We start from the raw sequence: 27,407 nt of genomic DNA, 5'->3' as shown, positions 1-27,407 counted from the left end.
CAGATTATTGTCTGGTTAGATTGAAGATTTGCTGGGGTCAATTTTTATCTCAGACAGTTTTAATTAAGGTGTATTGTGTTTCTCCAGGAGGCTAATTCCTTTCTTTATTTCCTATTCAGTGTACTGTGGAGAGAACTTCTATTTCTTATTTTGGCCTAGAATTTATGTGGCTCTGTGGGACTCTTGAAAAGGCTATTCAGAATTAGAAACATTAGGATTAGTGCAAGTAGGAAGTTACTAAAATTACAACTACCAAAAATGCTAAGTCTATGTATTTAGGTATTCACAAAAGAATAAGATGTTCTCAATTAATAACAATTAAAGAACATGTGATGTTCAGATTCAGTGACAGTAAGAACCAAACCAATAAGCAGAAGTAGTAGACAGGAAATTTCATGATTCAATGTTTTCATTTTTATGAAATGGAGAAACTAAGGATGGAAGCAGATAACATGAGGTGCCCAAGCTGTGCAGCACTTCAGTGATGAAGCTGGGAATAGATTCCAGATACCCACCCATCCAACAACAGTGCTGCTTCTGTCTGCAGCCTCTGCAGAGCTTCCTAGGTTGCACATCTACCACAGTGCATGGCCCTACAACAGCACCAGGCCTCTGTCCCATGGCTGAGATCTGTTCAGAACTGCACCAGGTCACCAGATGGCTCCTTCCGTGAGCTCACTGCTCTTTGCTCCAAGCTTAAGTGCCACAGCTCATGAGGTTCACGTTAGCTATTCAAAAAAGGCCAGTACCTTCAAGGTGACGCCTGTCCCCTGCTGGAATACAGCACTCCCTGCCTCACTTCTGAGTGACACCCAAGGCAGTGAACAAGGGAAACTGCAGTGCTTTGTAGCAAATGCAGAAAACACAGGCACAGCCGTAGAGAATACATCACATCCACTGCCTCAAAATTGCCATTTTGCATTTTTACCTTAACTTTTTAAATAGCTGGAGAAGAGGACCTCATCATGCCTTGTGAAGTTCAGCACTTGGTCAGACACATAGGGGCAGCTTGGAGGAATAAGTGAATACACTGTGAAGCTCAGTACAGATATTATTAAGTCATAAAGTTCAACAGACCACAAGAGATATGAGATATCCATGAAAGGATCAGGAGCCCAGCATCCCTGAAGACCCAGTTATCAAACAAGATGTATGACTAGTCTGACAGCATTTTTAAATGGGCAGGAACACCACAGCAGCCTACTCTGGCAGAGGGTAACACCTCCATCCACTTAGTGCGAAGCAGCATTCACCCTGCTTCCAACCTATTTATTCTATATTCTGCATGCAAAAAAACAGCCCATGGGAGACACTGCTCTCCCGTCTAACCGTGCCGTGTTTGCTCCTGCAGGTGAGCGGCCTTTTGAATGCAACTGGCAGGGCTGTAACAAGAAGTTCGCTCGCTCGGATGAGCTGGCCCGGCACTACCGCACTCACACCGGAGAGAAGAAGTTCAGCTGCCCGCTGTGTGAGAAACGCTTCATGCGCAGCGACCACCTGACCAAGCACGCCCGGCGCCACGCCAACTTCCACCCCAGCATGCTGAAGAGGCGGAGCGGCAGCGGCTCCAGGACAGGCTCTGTCAGTGACTATAGCCGCTCGGACGCCTCCAGCCCCACGATCAGCCCCGCCAGCTCCCCATAGACTACCTGCACTGGATGTCAGCACTTTGCCTCTAATGCCTAACATGGAGTTTTGTTTGTGTTGCACACATTTAAAAACACTCTGTTGCTTCCCCTCCTTCAGTTCCCACCCTCTCTTTTTTAAAAATCAGTAAATAGCTGCCTCCCACTGCAATTTTTAGTCAGATTTTCCTTACCCAACCACACAAGTGGCTATTCTAACCTCATGGACAGATAAACTTACATGTTACACTTAGTGACTCCTGCTGTCTCAATATTTCATATATTTTGCAACCGTGTATGGATCCTCTTCATTATTCTTTATAAGAAAATGAAAAAATCTTTAAAAAAAGGAAAAAAAATCTGCTTAATTCACCTCAGGTGTTGAAGTAGTTTGTAAAACCGGATTGCACAATATAAGCATACATACACTTAAAAATCAACTGTGTTGGATTTGTGTCCCCCTTCTCCTTTCTCAGGGATGGATATTTATGTTACACAATAATTACAATGAAGACACACCCTAACCACGGCCTTACTCTGTAAATATAATTGCACTCAGAAGCTTTTTGTTAGGTTCTTTCACACACTGGGGAAAAAATAAAAACCAAGCAAACAATACAGAAACCAGCCCAATACTGGAATGTAGTACTGGAATCTTCCATTGCTCATTTTCCTAATTATACACCTGTGTTGGGGAGTCTCCAAACAGGAATCTTGTCTTTCTTCAAGCTGCCCTCTGCCTATGGTAGCAAGCTGTCTTCTCCCTTCATGCTGAAGATGCTCCAAAACCAACTTCCAATTGCAAAAATCTCTGTGAGGTTGATAAACTTGTTTGTTGGTTTGTTTCATGCTAGATAAAATTCAGAGAAAAATTTTTCAACAAGATGCCTTAAATGAGTAGCCTAAATCACAAAGAAACAAATTTACACTGGGTAACGTTTTATGGCAAGGTGGCCTGGAATCTCGGAGGCATTCTGTTGTCAACTCTCTCCAAGCTGTTAAGCTGTCTGCACTGCCTGTTCAGTATGGGACCAACAGAATATTCAAATCAAACCACACTGACTTGAACAATTTCCTTTATTTCTTCTTCCTTTGTTTTGTTTTGTTTTTTAATTAACTACGGAAACAGCATTACTGAACCAATGCCCACCAAAACTGTTATCAAGGTACTTACCTACTGTACAGCTGTATCTTAGAAAGAAGAATTGGCCAAGACATAGTTTCTGTATGGTTGTTGATAGAAGGAAGTGAAAATCATAAGGTATCTTCTGACTGGAATAATAAAATATGCATTTTTAAGTTTAAAATAAAATTACATTATAGCTCAGCACTACTTCAAGTTTCTCAAAAATACACATACCAGCATAAAGCAAGGTGCTCTTATTTCTGAATAACTGCTTAATAACAGAAAGGGAATATTGGCTAGTTTTCAATATCTTTCAAATATTTAACACTAGATAGAGCACAAGGGTTTTTATGTTTTATATGGTAGAAAATATAGTAACAGACCAGAAACATAGTGATGTACTGAAAACCTCACTGGCAGCAAATACACATTCCTTGGTTTTTCTGGGTCTGATGGTGCATATTATCAATTCAGGTCCTTTTGATTCTGGAATTTTGGGATGTTTGCTGTTTTTTTCTGTAGGGTATAAATGCAGTTAAGTGTAGCATGGTGAAAAGAAACTCTCTATGCCAAACCTGTCATTTGATATTAAGTGAATGCCTCCAGATTCCCAATGAACCTGTATCTTGCTGCTTTGCATTGATCCAGTTTTGCAAGGTTTTATTGTACTGTATGTTAACTGTGAGAAGCTAATATAGATTTCCAAGTAGTTTCATAGGTACTTCCATAATACACATTATTCCTAATACTACACCTTCTATTATTTGTACAGATAAATACTCTAAGTATTTATCAGTACAAATACAACTATAAATCTAAACAAATGCAGATGCTTCAGTATTTTTTTCATGTTCATTTGCTTCAGATTTCACCTCTGTTAATTTCCCCCTTTGAATCGGAAGTTGTGAGAAGCACAATTCTCCTGTTTCTTTTCACAGAAAATGAAAGAACACAGTAAGGGTTTTTTGCAAGATGACAAAGAGAGTTAATGTGATGAGTTGCCCAAGCTCTGGAGTTGGGGGAAAACCAGATCTGTTGGCCTCAACAGATTTCCTGTTTTCTTTTTTTTTTTTTAAATCTCATGTGCTGACATGCACAATTTTAACGACTTGATAGAATTCAGGTAACAGGAATTCACATTCCAATAATTTCTGTCACTCCTAGAAGTGCTCTTGTGCTGAAGTTAGTAGAGAGGCATTTCAGATATCTAGCTCAAGGAATTCTACAGGTCAGCTCTGTCTTATGCACATACTTCAAAACAAGTCAAACACATTTCTCATTATCATTATATCTTAAGAGAGGTACATGGAGGGGAGGGGGAACAAGAAAATCAAAAGGAGCACTAAGTATTGGCAAACATTACAGGCTTCATGTTCCAAATTCATTTTGCTGTAAAATCACCTGTTCCAACAAGAGCATCATTTAATCTTCAGGAAAGGAGAAACCACTCCATTTCATTGATTTAGGACTTAATAATTCAGCATGAATCAGTTTATGCATTACAAACAAGTTGTTTTACTAGCCTGGAGAAGGAATGTTTGCACCAGGTTTTATCAGTACTGAGATTATAGGATATAAAGGTTTTGGGACAATGTATTCTGAGGGACACAGAACTGTGTAATCTTTAATTCAAACAGTTAAGTAGTATTTTACTCATATTCTTCATAGATTTTACTATTAATTTTTCAAGTTTAAGCAGGAGAAAATAAATTGGTTCAAAGTAAAATTTTCAGTTAAGTCAGTTCATTTAATGAGAACACCATGGGGCTGTACATAACCAACATAACAACACTTTCAGAAAATACTCTCAAATTGGTCATTAAAACTTTTTTGTTTTTACCTCTCAGCTGTAAATACCTCAGGATGTATTAGGCTGACAGTCAAGTTACTGTGTTTTAAAATCCCAGATAGAGTTTCAAATATTTCCATTAAAGGTTTAATACTTTATAGTTTTAGGATAAAATGATAAATTCCAAACCACTTGTATTTTCCAAAATTGAATGTAAACAAAAACTTCTCTTAATATTATCATATGAGAAAGAGTGGGGTTTTCTAGCATCTGCTAGAAATGTCTGATGATCAGCAAGGTCATTAGACTCCATTCTCATGATGGTTCCTCCTGAGTTTTGCAGACATGAGAAGTCAGAACAGCTCAAATTATGTTTTGAAATCTGTTTGCTGATCCAAACTAACCTCAGATTCTTACTTTCTGTTGTTTCACCAAGCAGTGAATCTAAATCAGCCTTCTGGCACAGCAACAAATATGTCACTGCTCTGGCAAGGTGCAGGTTTCTCCATCTGGAGGAGTGTGCATCTCTCCTGCCTCCTCCTTTCCCCATGCAATCTGTTGAGGTGTTCTCACAAAATACAACATTGCAGTGATTTTTTTTTTTTTTTTTCATTTCAGATTATAGCAACAGCTTTATTATTATTAAGAAAGCCTTGGAAAGTTTGTTTTTCTCCAGCCATGATTCTAACTTCTCTAAATGTTGAGCTGAACTGCCTTTCTACAGGAAATAGGTGCAAGTGAAAACATTCACCTTGCTACCAGGTGAAACTGAAGATGCTCTTAGAAACTCGTTCACCCCTTCCATTAACCTCTCCCTGTGCTAAGGCCTAATGGCAACATGAATCCAGTTTTCATCCTGCTTCTTAGAAAGCAGTCCTGGTAAATTCCTGGCAGCTAGATTTTGTAAGAATTTTTTGTATCTGCAAATTAATTGTTCCTTGCTTTTACAATACATGCCTAGTATCTGTTTACATAACTGCAAAGGTATATATTTATGACAAGTCATCAGAAGCCTCTGTTCGATGGTAACGCCTAATTCCTGTATGTATCCCACCCTCTTTACTGCATTAACCCTTGCAAGAAGTTGTAGCTATGAGAGCCTCTGCACACCTTTAAACCTCATCACCCTCTACCCAGCTGTTCAGCAGTCTCCTTGTCTCACACAGCCAGGCAGTAAAGGCTGTGTGAAGACCATACTTGTGTCACAACTGCTCGTCTCCAGTGTTTTGTCATGAGTTACAGAATTTGTACTTTGTAAAGTGCAGTGTTGTTTTTGCCTTTTCATTGCCATTAGATTTACTAATTTCATCAGGTCATGCCTACAAACTAACTTTCAGGTGCTCTTTTACTCCATCACACCATCTGTTTGTGCATTAGGTGCTAACATCTAGTCTATGTCAGTGAATGGTATGATGAACATCTGTATTTGTAACTCTCGGGGATAAGAGCTATAGCCTTAGGCAGAAGAAAATACCCAAATTATTCTTGTTTATCCCATAAGCCAGAATATAGAATGCAAAAGCCCATCCACTGGTATAGGTTTTTATAAATATATATATTTATATATATGGATTTATATATGCATATGCACATATATATATATATAAATAGATATATATGTGTATATTGTATAGTGTATGTGTGTATACATAAATACACAGCAGTGTGTCTGTACTACACACTGACTAATGAAGGGATGTCTACAGAGCAAAAATAGGTATCCATTTCATTATAACTAGTGATGGGCCTGAACCAAATTCCTAGATCCACATGCCATTGCATTTGGACTTTTTGAACCTGTTGGAGATTTGTGGTCGAGTTTCATCTCTGGTTACAGGTGCATTTACTTGTGTACACTGTGCATGTGGGGGACATGTGTGTGCGTGCACATGTGCTTTTCCAGCAGCACATGCCCGAGTGGGGGACAGGGGACATGTGTGCTCTGGGGAGTATGCACGTGTTCACAGCTAAACTTCCAGCTGCAGTGAGCTGTAAAGCTGCCAGTGTCACCCTCACTTGTACAGGTTTGTCAGCGTCACATGAAAGCTTCTGTGGCTCACTTTTCAACTCTTTAAATCACTACATTGAAGTATTACAGTTGTACAGTTATATGTTCATCTATTCTTGCTCTGCTGTAACTTTTTATGTATTTTGTATTGCATAGATTATATATTGTGATAATGTCCTATGCAACTATAAAAGGAAAAAAATGAAAAAAGGAAGAAAATTAAGAACTGTAAAATATTGTCTTAACTTGTATGCATGGTTAGTGAGGTTTACATTTTCCAAAATAAAACTTATAACTATGAAATGTTGGTTTTCTCTTAATTTCCTTCTCTATAACCTAAAAAGCATCAATTGTTAATATTTCTGCTGTTCATTTGAGATTTGATATCTTGTTTGGTGTCTTTATTTAAATTTCCCCTTTGCTATTGTTTAAAATGGGATTTCTTGTAACATTTGAGAGAAAGTTTTTGTGATGCTTGTTTTGTATTCTGTGCTTTAACTGGTATTTTGTATTTGCCTAGTGAAATTCCTTTCTCAAAGGTGGTATATATTGCAATTTTTACAAGATTGTTATGGGATTGATAGGTGTGACCTAAAGTTCAGAGAGTCAGCCATCCTTTCTTTCAAAGCTCTGATTTTTGCAAATTTCTGATGTAATCTCTGCAAGTGGCAATACCATGTAAAAACAGTAGCAATGTAATCTCACAGCATCCTGAAATGTTCCCTCCTAATTTTAAAGATAAGAAAATTGAAACACAAATTTGAGCAACTTTCTCAAAAAACATAAGGCATTGGCAGATGTGAAGGAATGAATCTGAAGTTTCTAGAGAATAGAGGTTACACAACACTTCTAGGCACTGTTTGTTACAACAGGCCCTAAACTGTGGCATTCCCGAAGTCTTCCTACAATGAAAGATCCACCTCGTGTTTGATAGCAGAAGTGCAGTCAGAGATTGTTTCCTAAACTTGCTAGAAGGAAGAAAATGGAAACAATTCCCTCCAAAGGACGATGCCTGTACATAGTCTGGAGTTGCTGCCTTGATACTGTAATGTCATCTGCCTCCCTGCCCAGGCACCCTCGCTCTGAAATGTGCATCAACACATTCTGTCCTGCTTCTCCTCTCCAGGTTCCTAAATGCAAGGACTGTGCATCTCTCCTGCCTCCTTTTTCTGTCATGCAAGGATTTCTGTCTTGCCTGTGACTCAGCATTTGCCAGGAAATGTTCACAGACTTGGCAAGAATAATGTTAGAATTAGGGTGGGATTTTCCCATTTCCATTTACCTGTGTATAATTTCTGGCTTCAAAGTAATCCACCTTAAGATTCACTGTACTGGCTTTTCAAGGAACCACACCCATGGCATGCTTTGCTAGTTGACTGCAAGAGATTAAAGTGACATAAATATAAATACACAGCCAATAGAAAGAGACAGAAAAGTGAGAGAAGATGAAGACTGAAATAAAAATGAGGTGAGGACAATGAGACAAGTGTTTGTAGCAGCTGACTTGAGAGGCTTGTACAGCACCAGAATACACGTGGGGCTTCCTACAGGATTTCAGAGCAAGCAAGCAAGGCAGCACCTTCAGAGATGAGCAGAAACTGCAACATGATTTCCAAGAGCAGCAGAGAAGGGAGCTAAGCAAGAGTTGAAGCAGGCAAGCACATGTGTTTAGCCAACTACACTGCATTGCTGGCACTGCTAAGAGGATAAAGAGAGAGGGAGGAATTTTCTGAATAGGTTTCTCAATGCATGCAGCAGGAAAAGGATGGAGTCTGGATGCCCATATATATGTGAACAGCAAGGGGGAAGAGAGAAGCATGACTGAACACAGGCTATTGGGCAGATCTGTGCTTTCGGCAACTCAGAGAACAAGATTATTTAAACAAGTCATCAAAAAAAAAAAAAAAAAAAAAAGAAGAGAAGAAAAGAGACACAAGAGAACCTGAGGCGAGTTAAAGGCAAGAGCAGGCCCCAAAAGTGTGCTACCAAAACCAAACCACTGAGCTTAGTAATAGGTCTACCTCACCAAGAGAAAAGAGCCTGAGAGTAAAATTGCTACCTCATCATAATTGTAAATAAAGGATCAACCTGTCCCACCTGGCTGGCACTGGCAGGAGTTAGATTTAATCTTTGGCTCCTGCTGGCTGAAACAAATATTCAGTCAAAATGGAGGGGTTGGCACCAGGGGCTGGACTAAGGGAGGCTCCAGAATGCTGTTGTGGCCAGGTTTCTGCTGAGCTGATGTTTCTTCTCTGCATCACTGGATGATCGTGCCTGGCTGAGCACAGCACAGCAGGTCTGGGCCTGCAGCACTAGGACCTACAGGGAATACACCAAAGGGTCCCAAAGGTTCATAGAGCCCAGGCTGGCTTGTTCAGAGCTAGCCCAAGTGTTCTCCCCAAGGCATACCAGGTGGGACTGGGACATCTCCCAAAGGGAACGTGTGGTACTGCCAAGTTGGTGGATATGAGGACACCATTGAGAAAAAAGGCCCAACTGGAAGACATGAGAGATGGTGCTGGTTAGAGGCTTTCATGTGTATGGCAGCATGGAAAGAGGGATGAGATGAGCCAATGTGAGGAACAGATGAGAGCTGCAATAAATGGGGAAGGTAAATTAAAGAGAGGGAAGAAAAATATAGAAAGATAAGGAAGGAGTAGAGAGTAGGGGAGTTTGGTGTAATTTTCTAGAGACAAAAAGAAAGGTCTAAGGTGCAAAATCCTGACAGGGTTCTAAAGAAAGGAGAAAGGTAGCTCCTGTGCTGCAATTCCAGCAGTCAGAAGGTGAGGCATGTCAGTGTGTGATAAACAGGGCTGTGTGTCTTTAAGAGACTAATGTTTGTGTTTTCCCATGCTCTCCTATTGTGGAAATAACTTTCTGAGTCACTTCTCTGATCCTGGAGACAAACTGAACAGACACAAAACATAACAAAACACAATAGCAACGGGAAGAGAGAAATTCCTCCCTCTCCCTTCCACCACACACACATTTTATGTCCGTGATCTGAATGCACTCAAAGTCTCACAGTGGAAGAGATGGAAGGCAGAGACTGACAGTGTTTGTTGGTATACACTCTTTGAATCAAGTTCACCTTCTCCACCACTGCATAAACAGTTAAAACATTAAACCCACACTTCCCCAGTCTGTTACTTTTAAACGTTATCCAGCCTCTTTGGTCAAAAGTCTTAGCTTCCAGATTTTCCACAGACAGTGAACTGCAAAAGGAATTTGCTAGCTTTTTTTTAACTTCAAAGCCTTGCACTTCAAAGGCCCTGCATTTTTTTTTTTTTAAGCCTTATGCCCCACCCTTTGCAAAAATGATGCCAGTTTGGGACTCTCAAAATGCCACACTTGGAAGCTCACATACGTCTAAGAATCAACATCGCAGCTACCATCTGCCCAAAGGGGAGTAATGAGCTGGGCACACCCACAAGTGGCTGGCCCCAAACCCAGGCTGTATCAAGACTTCCTACACCAAAACACAGAATCACCACTCAGAGATGAGAACCAGCTGAAACCCTTTGAAATTATCCATGAAGTTGCAAGGCCTTGAAGGTTTGGTTTTACTTCCAATCATTTTGTTGACTTTGGAAGTCTTGTAACAAATCCCAAGGTTTCCCTCTCTGGGGTTGCTGTACAAATGGTGTTTGCAGCCTGCTGGGAGGAACAGGATGACTGGACAGAAGAAGAAAGAAGAAAGTTTTGTTCAGGAATGCCATCCCTCCTCTGCTGCCAGCTCGCAGGGCCAGCCAGGGGAGACACCCCTGCTCCCAGGCACAGCAGCTTGGCAGGTCCCCCAAAGGAAATGACCTACATGCACTTTCCTCCCTGCATAAGAGGAGCTGCTCTCAGGGGTGGAAGGTTTGAAGGCAGCCACACTCCCCACCTTTGCAACCTCCCCAGAAGTCTGGGTAGGGGACGGCTTCCCCTTCAGGTGTCCTCGCAGGCAGCAGTTCTGATTAACCGGGTGAGCAAATAGGAGGCAAGCCTGGAAACAGGAACCTGGTGCAGGGTGGGTCTGCAAAAACAACAAGACTGTGTGAATAAATCAGGTCTGGCTGTTGGCTTCCCTGCAAGAAACCTTTCATTAAGGCTCCACTGGATATTTTTGGACCACACCTGTCTATTTTTAGGAGGGATAATTAATGCTGAAGGAAATAAGGAAAAAAGTCAAGTTTTAAGTCCAGGAATGGGAAATTTGTTATTCTCCACAAAATCACTGTGATTAAAGAGATCTAAAACGGAAGGGTTATATTTCAGGAGTAAAAATATGCTGCAAGTCACTGTAAAAATTGCATGTTATGTGGTGTTTGCTAAGAGAGGGGAAGCTTTTCAAGGAGACAGCACTTCACCACTTAACTACTATTAAATAGGAGTAAAGGCACAGCTGAATGGCCAGCCTTAAATCACAGCTGTGCTGCGGCTGTGTTTTTGGCTAGGTCTGTGCTATGCTTAGGCTCCCTCTTCTCTGGGTGTTGTGATCTGGCTTTGGGAGGGACATCTGTGAACATGCCCAGGCCTGTACATAAAGTTACACAGTGAAAGAAAAATCACAGCTAAGCTATGCAGCACCCTCACCAGGTCCTTTAAATCATCTGCCTGAAGTACAGGGCAATTATAAGGCCAGAAATGTGGCTTTCTGGACTGAGATAGGAGATTCTTGGGAAAAACATGGGTGTTTTCCTCCACAGCTACATTCCGCTGCACAGAAAGGATCTGGATGCTGAAGCAGAAACAGTGCTGCTTGTAAGCACAGCCCTGCCTAAAAACCATCTTCCTTCTTGGATGTGTCCTGCTCTCTCAACCCCACAAATTCTTTAGTTCTAATGGCAAATTTATAACACAATTGGTAATACAGTAGCCAGCCTTCTGGAATGTGTTTGTTACTGTATTCAAACCCAGCTAGCACACAGAAATTCTGGAAAATTATCAGAACAAAGTATGTGTCACCTTGGTTTTTTTTACCTTCTAATTAAAATGCAGTAATAGCTGGGTCCTTCACTAGCCGCTGCCACTTGGATTCACAGCACTTTGTGAGTTTTCATTAGCTGTTTAGTAATCCTGTAAACCATTATTATCAGGTGCCAGTGTAGCCCTTTAAGTCCTTGAAAAGGCCTTCATCATCCCTCCTCAGAGGCACATGGCTGGCATGTCAACCACAGCTTCTCCTTGCATTTCAGGAACCTTTTGCTGCTTTAAATTCTTCATTCAAGCTACCCTTGGTCTTTTCCCTTCAATTATTGCCCTCAAGGGGCAGCCCCTGCAATGCCCTCTTCATTTCCAGTGTGTCCCTGACCCGAGTAACTGTGACAGAGACATTTTTCAATGGTGCAATTCCATTGTCACCATTTCTGATCTACACTGAAATCAGATAAGAGAGAATCAGCCCCTACAACAGGCAAGAGAAATGAGATTTTTCCCACAGGACTTGTACTTGCTCCTGATCTGGGGTTTGTAGCAATGTTAGGCTGCTTGAACTACTTCAGTTTTGTTTCCTCTGAGGTAACAGAACTAACAGCTTGATTTCAGCAAGGTACCCAGGCTAGCTGGAGTTTTGGGAAAGGGACTCGATTTGTTATTTAAATGCACTTTATGGCAGCAGCACACAAGGCTGTGCTGAGCCATTGCCCCCCACAAACTGCAGCAGCCCCTTATCCTTGTCCCTGCTTCTTCCCTGGGCTTCAGGGTCTGTCCAGCACCACCCTGAGAGAGCACAGAGAAAGCACAAACAAGAATTCAAGCAAACAGGTACTTTAGAAATAAGTTAATTTTATTGAATAGGCATTGTAGCTTCTCTCAGATTCAAATAATGGAGAAGCCAATTCACACAGATTACAGAGCTATCAGTTACTTTGAGTAATCTTTCATAAAAGAAAGAAATTAAATACAGTTCTGCTATAAAAAGTGCAACAGTTATAACTGGAAGTTTTTCAAAACAAAAGCAAGTTTTACTACCTATTGCAAAAATTGGTTTAGTGCTTTAATACTTTACAAAGTAACAATCCAACTGCTAAAAACAGCTCTTACACATCATCTTTGTCAAAGTATGGATCAGATTAAAAATGGCATTTAACTTGAATGAAAACTGCATGTAGAAAAGGTTCTCAAGAACTCACATTTTTCACAACAAGAAATATTTCTTATTCTTGCATGTTAATTAATGCTCGTGTTTCTTTTGAACAGTGGATTCAAACAATATGGCAGTCAGCTTAAAAATTATCAACTGTTTTCTTTTGCAGAGAAAGGTGACTGCAACCAAGGGTGTTTTGAAATTATAAATACGAAGGGGAAATGGGAAAAGATAAATTAATTCATTTTTGCATGAAAATGATCAAACAAAAAATCTGAAGAGTAATTTCAGCTATAAATAAATTTCTGTAATTTCTATTACATAGTTTATTGAAAGCCTTAGTCAATATTTGCTAAAAGAGTATAAACTTATAGAAGGGCAACAAGAAACTCAGACTCTGAAAAATGAGAAGAGTGGTAAGACTATGAAGAAGTTGAATTCTCAGCCAACCAAAATCAATGAGACTTACTTTACTCTTTATTAACATTTTCTTAAGCCCCAGTGAGAGCCAACTACTTTCTTTGAAATAGACTTCAAATACAAATACATTTATTGTACATTTCTATGGGTTAAAAATGCTGAGTTGGCCAAGTTATTAGATAGAGTCACATTACCAGTCCTGACACTTTAAACTTTATATAATTAGCTTTGGTTATAATTGAACAGAGACTCTCAGTTAATGAGTAAAAATACTTCTTTAAGCTAAGGGTGCAACATCTGTTACCTTAATTCTTGTTTGGGAGACAAGCCACTCTATATGCAACCTGAACTGCAAAAGCCAAATCTTCTTTACTGGAAAATCTATCACAGGCTTTAAGGACAAAGAGCTTTAGAATTTGTCTAAGAAAACAGAAGATTAAAAAAAAAAGTTAGCAATAGGAAAAAAGATGTACAAACAATTGGGGGGGGGCATATTATACAATAGCAACAGTAGAGTTCTGATGAATTTACTACATATACCTTTTGTATCTAATACTTCAGACTGTCCTTCAAGCTTTGCCCATGTCTGAGAGGCATTGGGTTTTAACAACACAAAGTGTACCAAATGGCAGAAGTACATGTAAACAGCAGAGATACTTTCAATGGTTCATTCAACTTTTTCCATACAAAAGTGTTAGTCACAAGAATCAATGAGGAAGAACAAGGCCTCCCAAGGAGAACAAAGTCTTTCAGCCCCACAAGAGACAAATTCAAGGCATTATGAAAAGTTCATAATAATATTTTATGTCTTAAAATTGAATGCAAAGTAAAACTCGAGATGGATTCCAAAAAGAGAACAAGAGCTCTATGGAGATTTTAAAAACTGCTTCCTAGCTGAATCGTGCTAAGCCTGGCACATTACAAACACCGGAGTTAGAGACTAAGAGCAATGGGCTTGGAAAAGACACAGAAGAAATTGCTCCTCCCCAGGAAAGAGCACAAACCTAATCTCAGTCATTGGGATGGAGTTTTGTACAAAGCTGTCAGAGCTGGCCTAGAACACCATGGTTGGGAACTCACAGCTGTTTAGGTCTATGTGCCTCATTTCATCCATTATTTAGTCTAGGCCTAAATCCTGTTTGTTCCCCTTGGTTATGGTGAGTGGGCAGAGTTGGGCACCTGTGCATGCAAAGCTCTCCGGTGGCTCTGAGGGAAAAGCATTTCTGTACTGTACACACACTGTGCATTATACAAAGACTGTATGTACAGTACTCAGAATCTTGAGCAAATAAGCAATAAAACCATTGCTCCATTTTTGTTAGCTTTAAAAGTGCACACAATTTTCAAAGCTGAGAGATGAGAGCGCTTCTGTGACGCCCACATGGCTGTGTTTCAACTCATACCTGATTGCAAAGCCCATTTAAAGGAGATGTGGGGCATTCTCTGAGCCTGAGATGCCACATTCTGCTGCTGCATCTCCTGCATATTTTAACCAAAAGCATGGGGAAGAGGCTTTTTGTTACTCAAACCTGGAAGCAGATGGCAGCAAGGCAGTGTTCCACTTCATCTTTACTACAAAGAGACTGTTCAGACACCGCAGGCCAGAGTGAACTGAACCTGTGTTAAAGGCAAGAATGATCAAGAGCTGCTGTTTCAGCTACGGCAGCCATGGCTCTCGGGCTGCTGACATGCTGTCACCCTTCTTCAGGCAAAGGTTCCATTTCACTCTGTGGCAAAGCAATTACATGGAATTTACCTATAAAGGTGGGTTTTACCTCTCAGCAGGGTAAGTGCAACTCTAGTGTAACTCTTTTCATGTTTATATAGATTCCACATGTGAAAGAAGGAAGAACTGGATCATCAGCATACAAGCTTAGTCTCTTAACTTACCCGTCCTTCTTTTTCTAAAGAAATGGTGTTTCAAAGGGGCAAAATGAAAATTAAATACAGAATGCACATAAGAGTTAGGCACTGTTTAGTTCCAACATTGGATCCTATTTTTGCAATCTCAGATAATTCTCCCACTAGAATTTGCTTTAAGAAGGGAAGAGAACTTCCTTTTCTCCCTTCTTTCCCAATAGCAGACCTCTGCAACAAAGTAAGAGGCTCCATTAGATGCAGAGGTGAATGGCAAAAACATTTCTCTGTTTTCCCAGAATACAGGAAGATCTACAAAACATACAATGTTGACAGGAAATAGGTTTTGATATATCTTAACTATTTTTCCCCTTTTTAGTATTTTGGTGCCCTGGTTCCTCCACTAGCTACAATAATTTCTCTGGTTTTACTCCATCTCCTCTTTTGACTAAGGCTTCCTTACACACTAACACTTGTCAAGGAATCACTACTTTTTAAACAAAATTTTCTGTTAGGATAACAGGGTATTCAGATAAATATGTCTGGAGACACACAGACTACAGCAGGCTTGAAAGTTTTACAGTCATGGTTAAATGAGGAAGTAGGACAGAGGCTGCATCCAGTTAAGTGACTCTGAGTCCCCAGAGAGTCATAATTTTAAGGCTGTTTGGAACATGGTGGCTTTAACCCACATGGCTGGTTCCACAGTGCAAATGTGCATCAGCCATTTCTATTCTCTTGGTACAGTACAGGCATTCAGGTAATGGGAGATAAACCATCAGAAAACAGCAACCAGAACAGCATATTCACTTCAGAGGAATAACCCAACCAGACAAAGAACAGGATCACGATACCCAAGGAAAAAATAAGGTCTTATTTCCCCACCCTGGAAGTGGAATACAAGAGCCCCATTAAGAATGCAACAGTTAAACAATTATGTGGTGTTTTGTACAAGGCAAGTCTCTCCATCCTCAATCCCAAACAATCACTTCATGAATAAGCCCAATTATTGGTTCCCACATGGGAGAATGCTAAAGCTAAAATGTAAATTCCACTGACTGAAAGGAAGCATAGAGTGTTAATAAGGAAAAGACCTGAATATGTGTTGGAGTAACACTCAATTGATTTTCTGAAATCAAGAGGGAGCTTTTCTTCCCACATAAACTGATGCTCAGTACACCTTAAAACCAGTCTATTGATCAGGAGAAACCCAGATGCACAATCATTAGGTATCCAGGTTTGAAAATTTTGGTTGCAATAAACACCTTAATAGTAATTCTTAAACAAACAAATCCCAACAAACTGAAACAAAAAAAGTTAGGGAATTTTAAAAACAACACAGACTTCTAATTTAACATAGGCATTAGTTTGTGAAGTCTTTTTCTTTGCACAGTTCATCAGTAATTGATATGTACAGTACAAAGAACTATGAAGCAATAAAATCTGAACACTTCAATCTGCAAGAAGCTAATGCATACTTGATACATATTAAGAGGATGTATCTGCCAATGAGGGATGACATTTCCATGATCTAGAATGATTTTTTTTAACTCCAGATGCTAAATGGTTGCATTCACTCTTGATTTTCATTCTGAAGGAATAATAAATAGCTGATTCTCTTTTTTAAAAAAGCAAACAAATCCTACTCCAATGGGTTCAGGGTGTGTTATGAATGTCTCAAGTCAATCAATATCTGTGCAGAAATGTTTCATTTGGTAAGGAAATTTTCCAGATGCATGTTATTCAGAAGCTGCTTATAAAAGTGGCTATTGGTTAGGACAGAAGAGAATTAAATAGAGAGGAACAGTGTTGTACCAAAATATATAAAGAAAAATTTAAAGCTTTTCAATTAAAAAAAATTGTATATTCAACTCATATTAGATACAGATGTGCACAACAGACAGAGCAGTTAGAAACAACAAGTACATTTACAAAGCTTTCTTTGCATGGTTAATTTCTACCAGCATTTCTGAAAGTAACCCACTAAAATGATGACCCTGTTTATAATAAAGGCGCAAAATATTGCTCTGTAGCATATTTTGAAAATAATATAAAAATAATTTCTATATTACAATTTAAACTTGGCTTGTAAAATTCCAACATAATACAGCCTTAAGTCTAGAAATAGAACATACTTACAAACACCTTTGTGTTGTCTTCCTCTCAATTTTAACAATATAATATTTTAGTCATATACACTGGAAATCCATGTGCAAATTAAAATAGATATTAGTGTCTGTTACGGAAATAACTTCATTTCTATGCTATAGTTTGGTGATCCTCCACATAAGCTGCCATTCCCTAAAACAGATACTCTTCAAATACACTGACAGAGACTTAAAATACACTAAGCTAAAACGCCATCTACAATCAGCATCAGTTATTTTGCTTCTCTGGACTTATGTTTATCTGAGATCATTGTGGTTTCTATGAACATTTGGGTTTTCACCTGTGCAAAACACTCACAGTGCCGTGAAGACCGTACTCCCTTACTAGCCAGATTGCAATATTTTACATGTCAATGAAGCACCTGGTTTAAGGCCCCCACTGCTAATGGGATTCTGTCCACACACTGCAGAGGACAGCAAAGGCAGCCCAAACAGACCTAAGGCTTCTCTCTACTCCTCAGGCAGAATTCTCATCCATTGTCTCCTTGGAAGAGTAAGGTAGGCAGCCTGTGGGGAGCAGGCAGTGCCAAAGGCTCAGGCTTCCATCAAAAGCATTCCTTGTGTAACACTTGCTGAGAGTTTCTGACGAGAAGCAGCCTCCTTGCTGTCAGGGACACCAGTCCCGTTGGTGGAGGTGAGCATCAGAGTAGCTGTGTCAGAGTGGGGAGGTGGAGGGCAGGGTTTAGCAGCCCTGTGCTGTGCATGTTTTGGTACACGTTCACCACCCGAGCCCGTGACCCCGTGGAGGGGCGGCCCTCTGGGCCCTGCAGCCGGCTGTGACAGGTCCTGGGCAGCGTCCTCAGCGCCCTCTGGGCCACGCTGCACTGCTCACAGCTCCCAGCGCCACAAACACCCTGAACGCTCCCTTGGCCTGCTCAGCCTTCTTAGGATACCAGCAACACAAAGCTTTTTAAGTACAGCACCTTTCTTTTACTGATGCTCCTCATGTTACCTTTGATTTAGGAAGACGCAACTAATTGTTAAAGAAAGCTGGGACAATATTGCCATTGTATTTATAGAACAAAAGGTTCACCAATTGTTTTAAAATCCAAAATCTGAAGTTACTTTTGATAATCTACAAAATCCTCTTCTGAATGAGCTGCTTGTTAGCCATATGCTACAATGACACCCACCTCTGAAAATATATTAGTAAACTCTAACAGTGGTTTATTAATTCTGTACAAAAAATTTGAAATGAAACTTTAATATAAAGCATGACTGAAACCCATTATGTATCACAGGTATCCTCTGTTACAAACAGACCTTTGCATCAGAGTTTAGAACAAAGTAAAAAAAAAAAAAGCATAATAGGTTTAAGCCTTTTTTTTTTAATTAGAAAAATTGCACATTCACACTTTAAAAGAATTCCAACTTCCTCCAACCTAAATATCTCCTGGTGATCCATCTGGGAAGGTGTAGCCTACCCAGTATTTACTCTGTACTTCTGAAATCTGGACTACAGTGACAAATGCTGAAGCACTATCAAGAAGAGAGGGGGGAAAAGCACATAGAAATGCAAAAATACATGTGTGCATTGCAGCCAGCTGGGCTAACAGAAGGAATGAGGAGGGTCCCTCCAAAGCAAAGCTGATCTCTCCACATCTGGGACTATGTGGGAACTCTACAGCTCTGGAGGGTGTAGGGAGAGCAGATCAGGCACAGGGCTGGCTGCCCTGTGGGCTGCAAACACTTCCAAATGTCAGGAAAAATAACCCAAAAGAGCACTGAGAGGTTAGCATACAGTACAACAGCAAAATCTATCCAAAGGTAATCACCTCTAGCATGCAGCTAAGGAATGGCACAATGTCTTTCAATACTGGTGAATGCAACTCATGAGCAGTTGGGAAGTCTCTCTAAAAAAATAGGTAGAAAATTTTCTTCTATAGTTACAGTTTTCTTTTAGTTGAACAACACTTCTTCAGGAGGAGGGCACAGTTTCTGCATGTTTGGTCTGTTTAATGACAGCTATGGCACAGCTGCCACAAATAGCCCAGAAATAGAAAGAATGGTTGAAGAGAATTCTAAAAGAAAAGAGCAATTAGAAAATTATTCAAAGATATCCCAACAAAAAGATTTTAAGGAAATAGGCACAACTACAAAGGGTTCTGTCAGTATTTCATACAACAGATATTTTAAAGCGAGCAATCCTGTAGAGGTAAATATTTATGGAAATATCTGAGTGTCCTGAGGATGGATAATGGAACACTCAGGTTTGATATCCCACAAAGACAAGACTGACTAACTTTTCAAAATAATATAACACACAAGTACAATGTAGTCAATAATTCAGAACAGAGTAATTTACCTAAATGCTGACCAGCTGTAAATCTTTCTTTTATGAGAAGATCTTAAAAACATACTATAGAAACAAATCCTGTGAAAATGGGAAACAGCAAAATCTCATGGTAATTGCTTATTTTTACACATCTACTGCTTTTCTCATCATTCAGAACAGATGTAACTCACTTAAGCACATGGGCTGGTGTGGATTGCTGCTAATGTCATATTTCTTAAGCACAACTTTACACAGAAATGATTCGTAGAATATCACACAGTGCTGCTACTCTAATGCCCTAAGAATTCTTAAATATTTCTGTTTTTCTTGAAGTTTTATCCTGCCAGTTTTCTCAGTCTCAGCAGCAAAAATAATCAAGTATAATGCTGAATTTCTTTTAACAGGGTCTGGCTTGTTTTAGAATAATTTGCAATCCCAGTTTTCTTTGACAATTAGAACTTAAATGTAATAATCACAACAGCAAAGCAAAACAGGACACTGCTTACCAGTGTATGCAACGGGAGACATGGGATTTGGAAGGTGCTTACCTTAAGGACAGAAGTCACACGGAGCTTTAACAAATATCAACATTTCCCTTTCATGAAGGAATGCAAGTTCAGTAAGATTCAGTGTATGCTTAGTATACAGCAAGAAATACAAGTACAGGTCTGGATTCATGGAACAGCTAACATGGCAAAGACCCTAACTTTTTGTACTAGGGACTTATTTTGAAATACTCCCATTCAGTAGAAAACCTAAAAATATGGTCAATTTAAAGTATGTTCTCAGTTCTACCAATCTGGGACACTAGAAAAGCTCACATGCTTTTTCTGAAAGCCAGGACACAGCAGCATAAGTTTGTGCATCTTGTTTCACAGGGGACTTTAGGCTTGGTTTCAGGGTTAATTAGGATTAACTGTATGCAATGTGGCCATCCTAGTCAAGAATTTAAATTGGGCTGCACAGCAAGCAAATAATCAGAAATAGAGACTCTTTGGCAAAGAATCTTTTCTGTGTGGGCCAGAAAAGTGTTATTCCCTAATGAGGAAGGCAGAACTCCTGTTCTGCACCTTGAGGTGGCAGAGTCAGCAGCCCTGAAGGCAGTACTTTCACCTGTCATGCAAAATTAGCTCTTAAAATGAGCCATTGTTCACGAGGGGAACAACGCCAAAGAGCTCCTGCTCTACATTCTGCCAGCTGATGGTGGAGGGGTGCAAACCCAGAGCTGTATCCCAGAAAACTTCCTCATCTATCTACTTCAACAGTATCTGCAGTGTCTGCTTTGCAGAAATGCTTCTGTGAGCAAAGTTTTATTTTCAGAAGTATTGCAAACACTTACGTAAATATTTGGATCTCAGACTTGTGCAAATCTGTGCTAGAAGCTGCCATTTCTGCTGGAGACATTTTCCAGCCATCTGGGAGCCTCCTGGGGGGGAGATGACTCACTCTAGGAGACTTGAAAAGAGGAGGAGCCAACAGTCTTCAAGAAAGGCTCAAGTAGTTACATTTGCAATAATTATCACTCCATAATGTTCAGAAGGAATAAGTAAATAATGATTAGGTTTGTGCACTAGCTAAGGCAATAAACTGATGCATTGCATTGGTTTTGGCAAGCAGTTGGACTCTAAAATGATCCTAAATTTCCTAGCTGGTCATCAAATTTTCCATATCTAGTAATTTTCTTAATATTTTAATTTTATTGTAATACTTCTCTGCATTTTAACATCAACAGAAATACTTCTGAAATTCAGGTGTGCAGAACTATACTGTGGGCTTGGAGACATGAAGTCATATTGAATTTTCTTATAAAACCTCTTCAAAAACTCAGTGCGAACAAAGTGGCTCAAATCTACATTTTTTTTTCCAATGAAAATTTAGAAATAATTGGTAGGAACTGAAAATTAAGACGATCTACAGCCCTCATGAATTCAGACCTTTCACTCCCATTTTTCCAGAATCATTCCATTTCAGACTGAAATATACAAACGTTAGTAGCAATGCAATATGCTGCCATGTTAAAAATGAGCAGTATGCAAAATCACTACCATCCTAAAAAAAAAGGCTATGAAAAATTTAGGTTTTACTGAGAAAAAAATACTCTATAGCTATATCATTTCAAATGTCTGCAAGGCAGATACTACCCTACTACAACACCACATCTTCACTAGTATGACGTTCCCCTATCATTCTACTACCTGAGTGATGTCAGTGTAAATTCAGGCACCATTAGTAAACTTTTGACCAAACATATACACAGCACTGACAAAGGAGTAAACAACCCTTCAGCTTACCAGTACATGTAAAAAAGACACTGACAAAATGGAAAATAATATTTTTTATGATAAATTATTCCTATTATTTCCTCATTGCCCCAGAAAAGCGAAGAGCTAGACACTATTTACTCATCAATCCTTTATTCTTTAAGGATTCCTTTTACTGCAATCCAACACTGTTTACTTTGTAAGTAAGAAAATGGTAAAACTAAGTAGTCATGGAAGAATCCTCAATGCCTGTGTCCCTTGCTGTCCCTCTCCCTGCGCTTTAACTCCTCTTTGTAGCAGTAGGAACAGTAATTTTCAGTCTCAGGACGACCATAAAAGGAACAGTTCTCCTTCTTGCAGCGGTTCTGCTGGATGGAATATATTGGGCAAACTGTGCTTCTGCCTTGGTTTTTGTCGTTGTTCAGCCAGCTCTGAGGAGCGTCCTCGTCAGCGTACTCCAAGCAGTCTCTGACGTCCCCGGTGTTGAAGCCGTTTGTGTAGGTCTGGGACTTGTGTTCGGCCGGCCTGGCGTAGCTCAGCGACTCCACCGTGTTCACCGTGCGCATCCCGGGCAGCCGCGCGGGGCTGTAGCTCTGCGAGGACAGCGACCTGTTCTGCTGGGGGTAGGTGGCACAGGTCTTCAGGGTGCCAACCACTGGCTTGTAGGTATCATCCTGGAAGCTCGATGGCTTGGAGTTGACGTCATGCAAATGGATGACACTTTGCCTTTGAACGGGGGGGGTATGGCTATAGTGGGCAGACACCGGGATGGGGCCGCTTCTCTTGGCACCGTTGCTGGGTGAAGAAAAGGACCCGGGAGTGGGACTAGTGCGGTCTTTAAATTTTAAAACCAGTTGGGTTGTATGGCTTTGAGGTAAGACGGGTGATGCCCTGTCCTGAGGAGATGGTTCTATTTTTTCTTTTGAAAATGCCTCTGGCTCCAGTTTCCTACTAGAGGAGCCATTCAGTGCAGCCTTCTTCTCAGTTTCCTTTCTTTTCTGTTCCTGTTCTGCATTGAAGCGCTCCTGGGCACTGGTCAGGTAATAGCCGATCATCTCCTCATGGAACTGATGCCTGTGACTGGTCAAAAGAAGGCCAGCAAAAATAAACTTTCGTTCACCCTGCATGGCAGCTCTCAAAATATTTAGGCTGAGTTTCACGTCTGTGCTGTACTTCCATGGGTCAGACTGCTTGTCAGAGAAGGGTTTAGTGTTCACCTTTTCAGTGGGGGAGCTGCTGGCTCTGTCAGTCGGAGATGGAGTGGTCTTTTCAGATGGAGACGTGCTCGCAGACTGTCCGGATTCCTCTTTGCTCCCTTTGCGAGACTTGGACTTCTTCTCTTTGACTTTCTCTACCGTGTCACCATTTTTTCCATTCCCTGAATTGGCTCTGCTCATCTTCCCGTGCACCAGACCTCCAAGACCACCCATGTTCTTTTTCAGTTTAATTCCCAGGGTTTTACTGAGGCTCCCTATTTTATTGGCAACTGAATCCGTCCTGGTTTTGTCTTTATCTTTCCTTTGTTTGTCCTTTTCTTTCTCTTTTCCGTTTTTGCCGTTATTGCCATTGGAATTACTACAGATGGAATCTCGGTCTGAGTCCATGGAGTCAGCCAGAGACTGCACGTCTTCTCCAGCAGAAGCTGTAGGGGATTCTGGTTGAGCCAAAGGGGCCTGCTATGGAAAAGGAATTATAATTAGACACAGCAAAATCCATTTCATACAGGACTTGGTGCAAAAATACCCACCCCAAATTCAATACAGATTTTGACACTGATTTTAAATACATTTTTTAATTTATGCACTGACATTTTTGACTGGTTTCATCACTAAATAAAGCTTTTCTAGCTGTGCTTACTATATATTTTGCTTGTTCCTACAGTAGCTTTTTGGATCCTTTCAGGCACATTTGTAGAATAGAGGTCAGTCACTCAGATGCTCTGTGAAAGTCAGTGCCTGAGTCATGGGGGGTAGCAAGTTCCCTCCCACCCCAGTGAGCCAGGACAGGGAGGATCAGCTGTGCAGGCTGTTCCTCAGCCCATGGGAAAGGAGCTGGGGAGGATGCAATGGTAGGGGAATGAGCTGCTGCTGGAAGCTGTGAGGGGCATACAGCACACAAACCTCTGTGCAGCAGCATTTCAAAATTGATTATGTTCAAAACCCAGCTTATTTAAATTGACTTTTTATTTATTTAGGTCTCTGGTGCATGAAAATTAAAGGGAGGATGCACCAGAGTTAAACATCTCATCTGAAATATCAAACATTAACTCAAGCAAGTAGGCTGAGGAATACAATGATGTGCATTCATGTTTATTGGAAAGGCAGTGCAGAAGTCTGAGATCCACTTTACATTTTAGGTAACATGATAAAACACCTTCCTTGAAAATGCAGTAACATGGATCCTAGGGTACTTTAAAACAGGCCTCTGTTCATGTACTGCTGCAGAACAGCCTTGCTTGCAGGCACCATGAACCTAAAATCTGCTAGAGATAAATCTGAACTATTCAACTGGCTACAAGGACATGGAGGGGGTAAGCTCTGTACATGTGTGTACTTCTGGTACAGAAATACCTGCCTACCATTGTCCCTGGGTACTTACACGTCCTCTCTCCCAGGGAGCCCTGAGCGCCCCAACACTCAGCTGGGAGCAGAGGTGTTATTCCCACAGAGCAGAGGGGAAGTGCTGCAGTGACCTGACCATGATCATGCAGCACGTGTGAGCAGGGAGAGGTAAGGCAGGTTCCACAAGGGCTCACCACTTACAACTGCAGGACCATTTTGACTCTCCTTTTTCTGATGTGGTAGCTACTACTGTAGAAAGTGTAGAAGAATGGATTTTTCCTCTCTTGCAGCTTGTTAAAATACTTTCTCCTTTTGTGTTCTGTTTCTCTGTTCAAACTCCATCTGTGTAGGCTGTCCTCCATCCTCTCCTAGCAACCTTTTGCTTCCAGCCCAACCCCTCCACCTATTCAATGCAATTTGCAGAGAAATTTCACTGCCAGCTGGGCATGGTTCTAAAACAGCTCTCTGGGAGAGGCAGGCTACAGTTCAGTGCCATTCTGTGGCCTTTTGTCAGCCACTCTAAACTGGGAGCTTTCCACAAGTGCAAATGCACTCTCAGAAAGAAATTGGTGACCTAACAGTGGCATCAGGAGAGCAAGACAAAGTTCTGAGAAGACAATGGTGAGAAAAGGTTTCTTTAAATTACACAAATGACTGAAATTTATACCAGAAAAAATAACCCAGAAGACGCATTTCAGCAAAAAATATACAAGCAACAGTGTTATTAAAACAAATAACCAGAAAAATCTGTAAGCCTGATTGGTGTCAGTGAGCCATGAGTGACTGTCCCTGGTGCACTGCCAGGGCACTGAGGTGTTTGCAGGCAGCCTATCCTTGTATCTCCCATGCTGTGGGAGCAAGGGGAAGTTTACCTTACCCGTGTCTCAGAGGGGATGCGGATCCAAGTTACATTCATGTAGCTGTGCAGAAGATTAAGCTTTGCCTCAAGAGACAGAATCAAACTAAAGATAAAAAAGAAGGGAACAAGCAGTCAAAAAGCTTCAAAGAAAAAACAATACTTCATAACAGGGGGAGATGCAACAGCAGCCTGGTTGTGACTGCCAGCTGAAGAACCCCCCCATGTCTCCTGCCATGTAAGCAGAGCACACGAACCAAGCCCTCACTGTTAGCAGCTCTCCCAGTACTGCCACCAGGTACAGCTCAAAACATTTTACTGCTTAACACCAAAGTTACAGAAAGGTCTTACTTGGCCAGTCTGGTGTTATCATTGTCATCTTTTCCCCACTCCCAGTCTTTGCCAGGATCAACCGCAAAGTGCAAAGGCAGTAACTTGTGTTCAGAGTCAGTCAGGGGAATCACCGCTGAAGCAGAGAAGAAACAAGGATTGGGGTGGGGGAAACAAAAATTACAAAAAGAAGAAAAGACTCAGCTGTGAAAAGCAGAATCACTGCATCAAGAAGAGCAGAATTTGTGCTGCAGAACTGCCTCATCCAGAGCACCACAAATTATTTATACTGGGCTCCACTTGCCTGTTTTCATGTTTGTGCAATAAAAGAGGGAGTGGTTAATACACTGATTGCTCCTGGAGTGAATGACAGTCACCTGTGGAGGAGGGGAGACCTCTGGAGAGAACCACATGGCCATTTGTACTGTACAATCAACATTTCCTGGAGACAGAGCCATTAGAATAGCAGAAAGCAATAAAATGTTGCAATATTCCTGCCTACCTCTCAGAATCAGAGATTCATATGTTTGCTAATTATTGTGCCTTTTTAATTTAGTACCTTTGTACTGTCAAAGAAAAACACATTTATATCAGCATTAAGAACAAAAGCAAGAGGAAGCTACCGTGATTTTGGATTCAAACCGAATTAACATAATTGAAGAGCAGAGATCAACATGGATGTGGGTTAAGAGGTCAGTTTGAGGCCTCTGAGAGAGTGCAGTGCAAAGGTCATTATTGTTCTTACAGCCCAGCACTGCTGCCAGCAGTTTTGCTCTTCTGCTCTTTCCCCTCTCTGCTCAGGCTCTGTCCTAATGACTCTGCCTCTTCTTTATACTCAGCATGCAGGGACCACACTCAGATGTCACAGTGTGTCTGTCATTCATCACCAGCAAGAGACTAAGAAATAAAGCAAAGTCAGTTTTAATTAAAGCCACCGATTCGCTTCCATTTGATTAGGAAAACAAGTAAAAGCTGTTGAGGGCCTGGATAGGATCCTCAGCATGGTGCAGGTCACTGCTGCTCCTCTGACAGCTAATCAAGGCATTTACCTTTCTGCACTAGAGCTCTTCAGGACTTGCCCTGAGTATTCATTCCAGACAATCCAAGGGCAAAGAAACCTGGAGGAACCACCCAACAAACATCGTGGCACTCAGTTATTGGAACCTGACTTCACACGGGGTCCTGTGCTGTCTGTAGCCCTTTCCGCGGCGCAGCAAACCCGCGGTCAGAGCGGAGGCGCTGCATTTCGGGCACACGCTGTTCCCTCGGTTCCGCGGCCGCTCCCAGAAAGGCCCAAAGCGCCCAAATCCCGCGGGGCGCCGCCCCCTGCCGGCCGCGCCCGGAACCGCCGCGCTCTGCCTCGGCAGCGCCGCTGCCCAACGGCTCCGCACGGACTCCGCGGGACTGGAGCTCCCCAGGGAAACGCCGGGGCACAGGCGGGGAGCCCAGCTCTGCCGTTCGGAATACACTGCACTGCAGCGGCCTGGGGCACCGGAACAGCGCAAATGTACAGCAGGTGGGACAGATGAATGCACTTCCCACACTTCCCGGTGTAACATGAGGGCTTGCCCTAATGCATGCATTGAAATTATTGCAACAAAGAGGCTGGAATAACTGAGAATACAATTAACTGAAAGTGTTTCACAAGGAAAATGCACATTCTGCCAATTAACTGAGTTACCAGCAGGCACTGACTGGACTGACATCTGACCTCAGCCATTTAAAGGAAGAAGGCAACGCAGGAAAGAGCAATGTTGTAAGTTTACAACACAGCAGTTCCCTTCTGGTAGCACCTGGTCTTACAGGTACAGCCTGGTAAAAAACCACGACTGTAATCCTAAGACAGGTGATGATGGAAAGCTTGGAGCAAAGAACCACCAGAAAGCTGAAGCAGTCTCTTCTTGGGATAGAAACTTCAAAGGGTAAATGTAACTTTCTTCTCTATGGGCAGCTTGAAACTAACTAATTTTCACATAGTTAATAATAAATATTTTGGTTTATAAACAATTTTTTAAAAAATCCTTTTAAAAGCTTGCTATTTCTACTGAAAAAACCTATTAA

At 41.2% G+C, this 27,407-nt stretch overlaps 2 protein-coding genes across 3 annotated transcripts in view; one reads left to right on the top strand and one right to left on the bottom strand.

Moving 5' to 3' along the window:
• The window catches only part of KLF13 (KLF transcription factor 13), a 32,935-nt gene extending 26,084 nt beyond the window's left edge, over window positions 1-6,851 (top strand). The window contains exon 2 of the mRNA XM_059858171.1: window positions 1,352-6,851. Coding sequence (XP_059714154.1) covers window positions 1,352-1,644 — 293 coding nt within the window. The 3' untranslated portion in view covers window positions 1,645-6,851. The remainder of the gene's footprint in view (window positions 1-1,351) is intronic.
• Window positions 6,852-12,297: 5,446 nt separating this feature from the next.
• The window catches only part of OTUD7A (OTU deubiquitinase 7A), a 52,113-nt gene continuing 37,003 nt past the window's right edge, over window positions 12,298-27,407 (bottom strand). Inside the window, exons 12-14 of one of the 2 annotated variants that reach the window (XM_059858160.1) lie at window positions 25,368-25,482; window positions 25,038-25,122; window positions 12,298-23,275 (exon numbers count right to left, since the gene is read on the bottom strand). In XM_059858160.1, the coding sequence (XP_059714143.1) occupies window positions 21,842-23,275; window positions 25,038-25,122; window positions 25,368-25,482 (1,634 nt within the window). In that variant the 3' untranslated portion in view covers window positions 12,298-21,841. The remainder of the gene's footprint in view (window positions 23,276-25,037; window positions 25,123-25,367; window positions 25,483-27,407) is intronic. The other variant, XM_059858161.1, reaches the window with a different exon arrangement.

This window comes from Haemorhous mexicanus, chromosome 13, assembly GCF_027477595.1.
Source record: "Haemorhous mexicanus isolate bHaeMex1 chromosome 13, bHaeMex1.pri, whole genome shotgun sequence".
NCBI classification, from domain to species: Eukaryota; Metazoa; Chordata; class Aves; order Passeriformes; family Fringillidae; genus Haemorhous; species Haemorhous mexicanus.
Note: the sequence above shows the minus strand (reverse complement) of the source record. Positions and strands in the feature narration are given on the sequence as shown.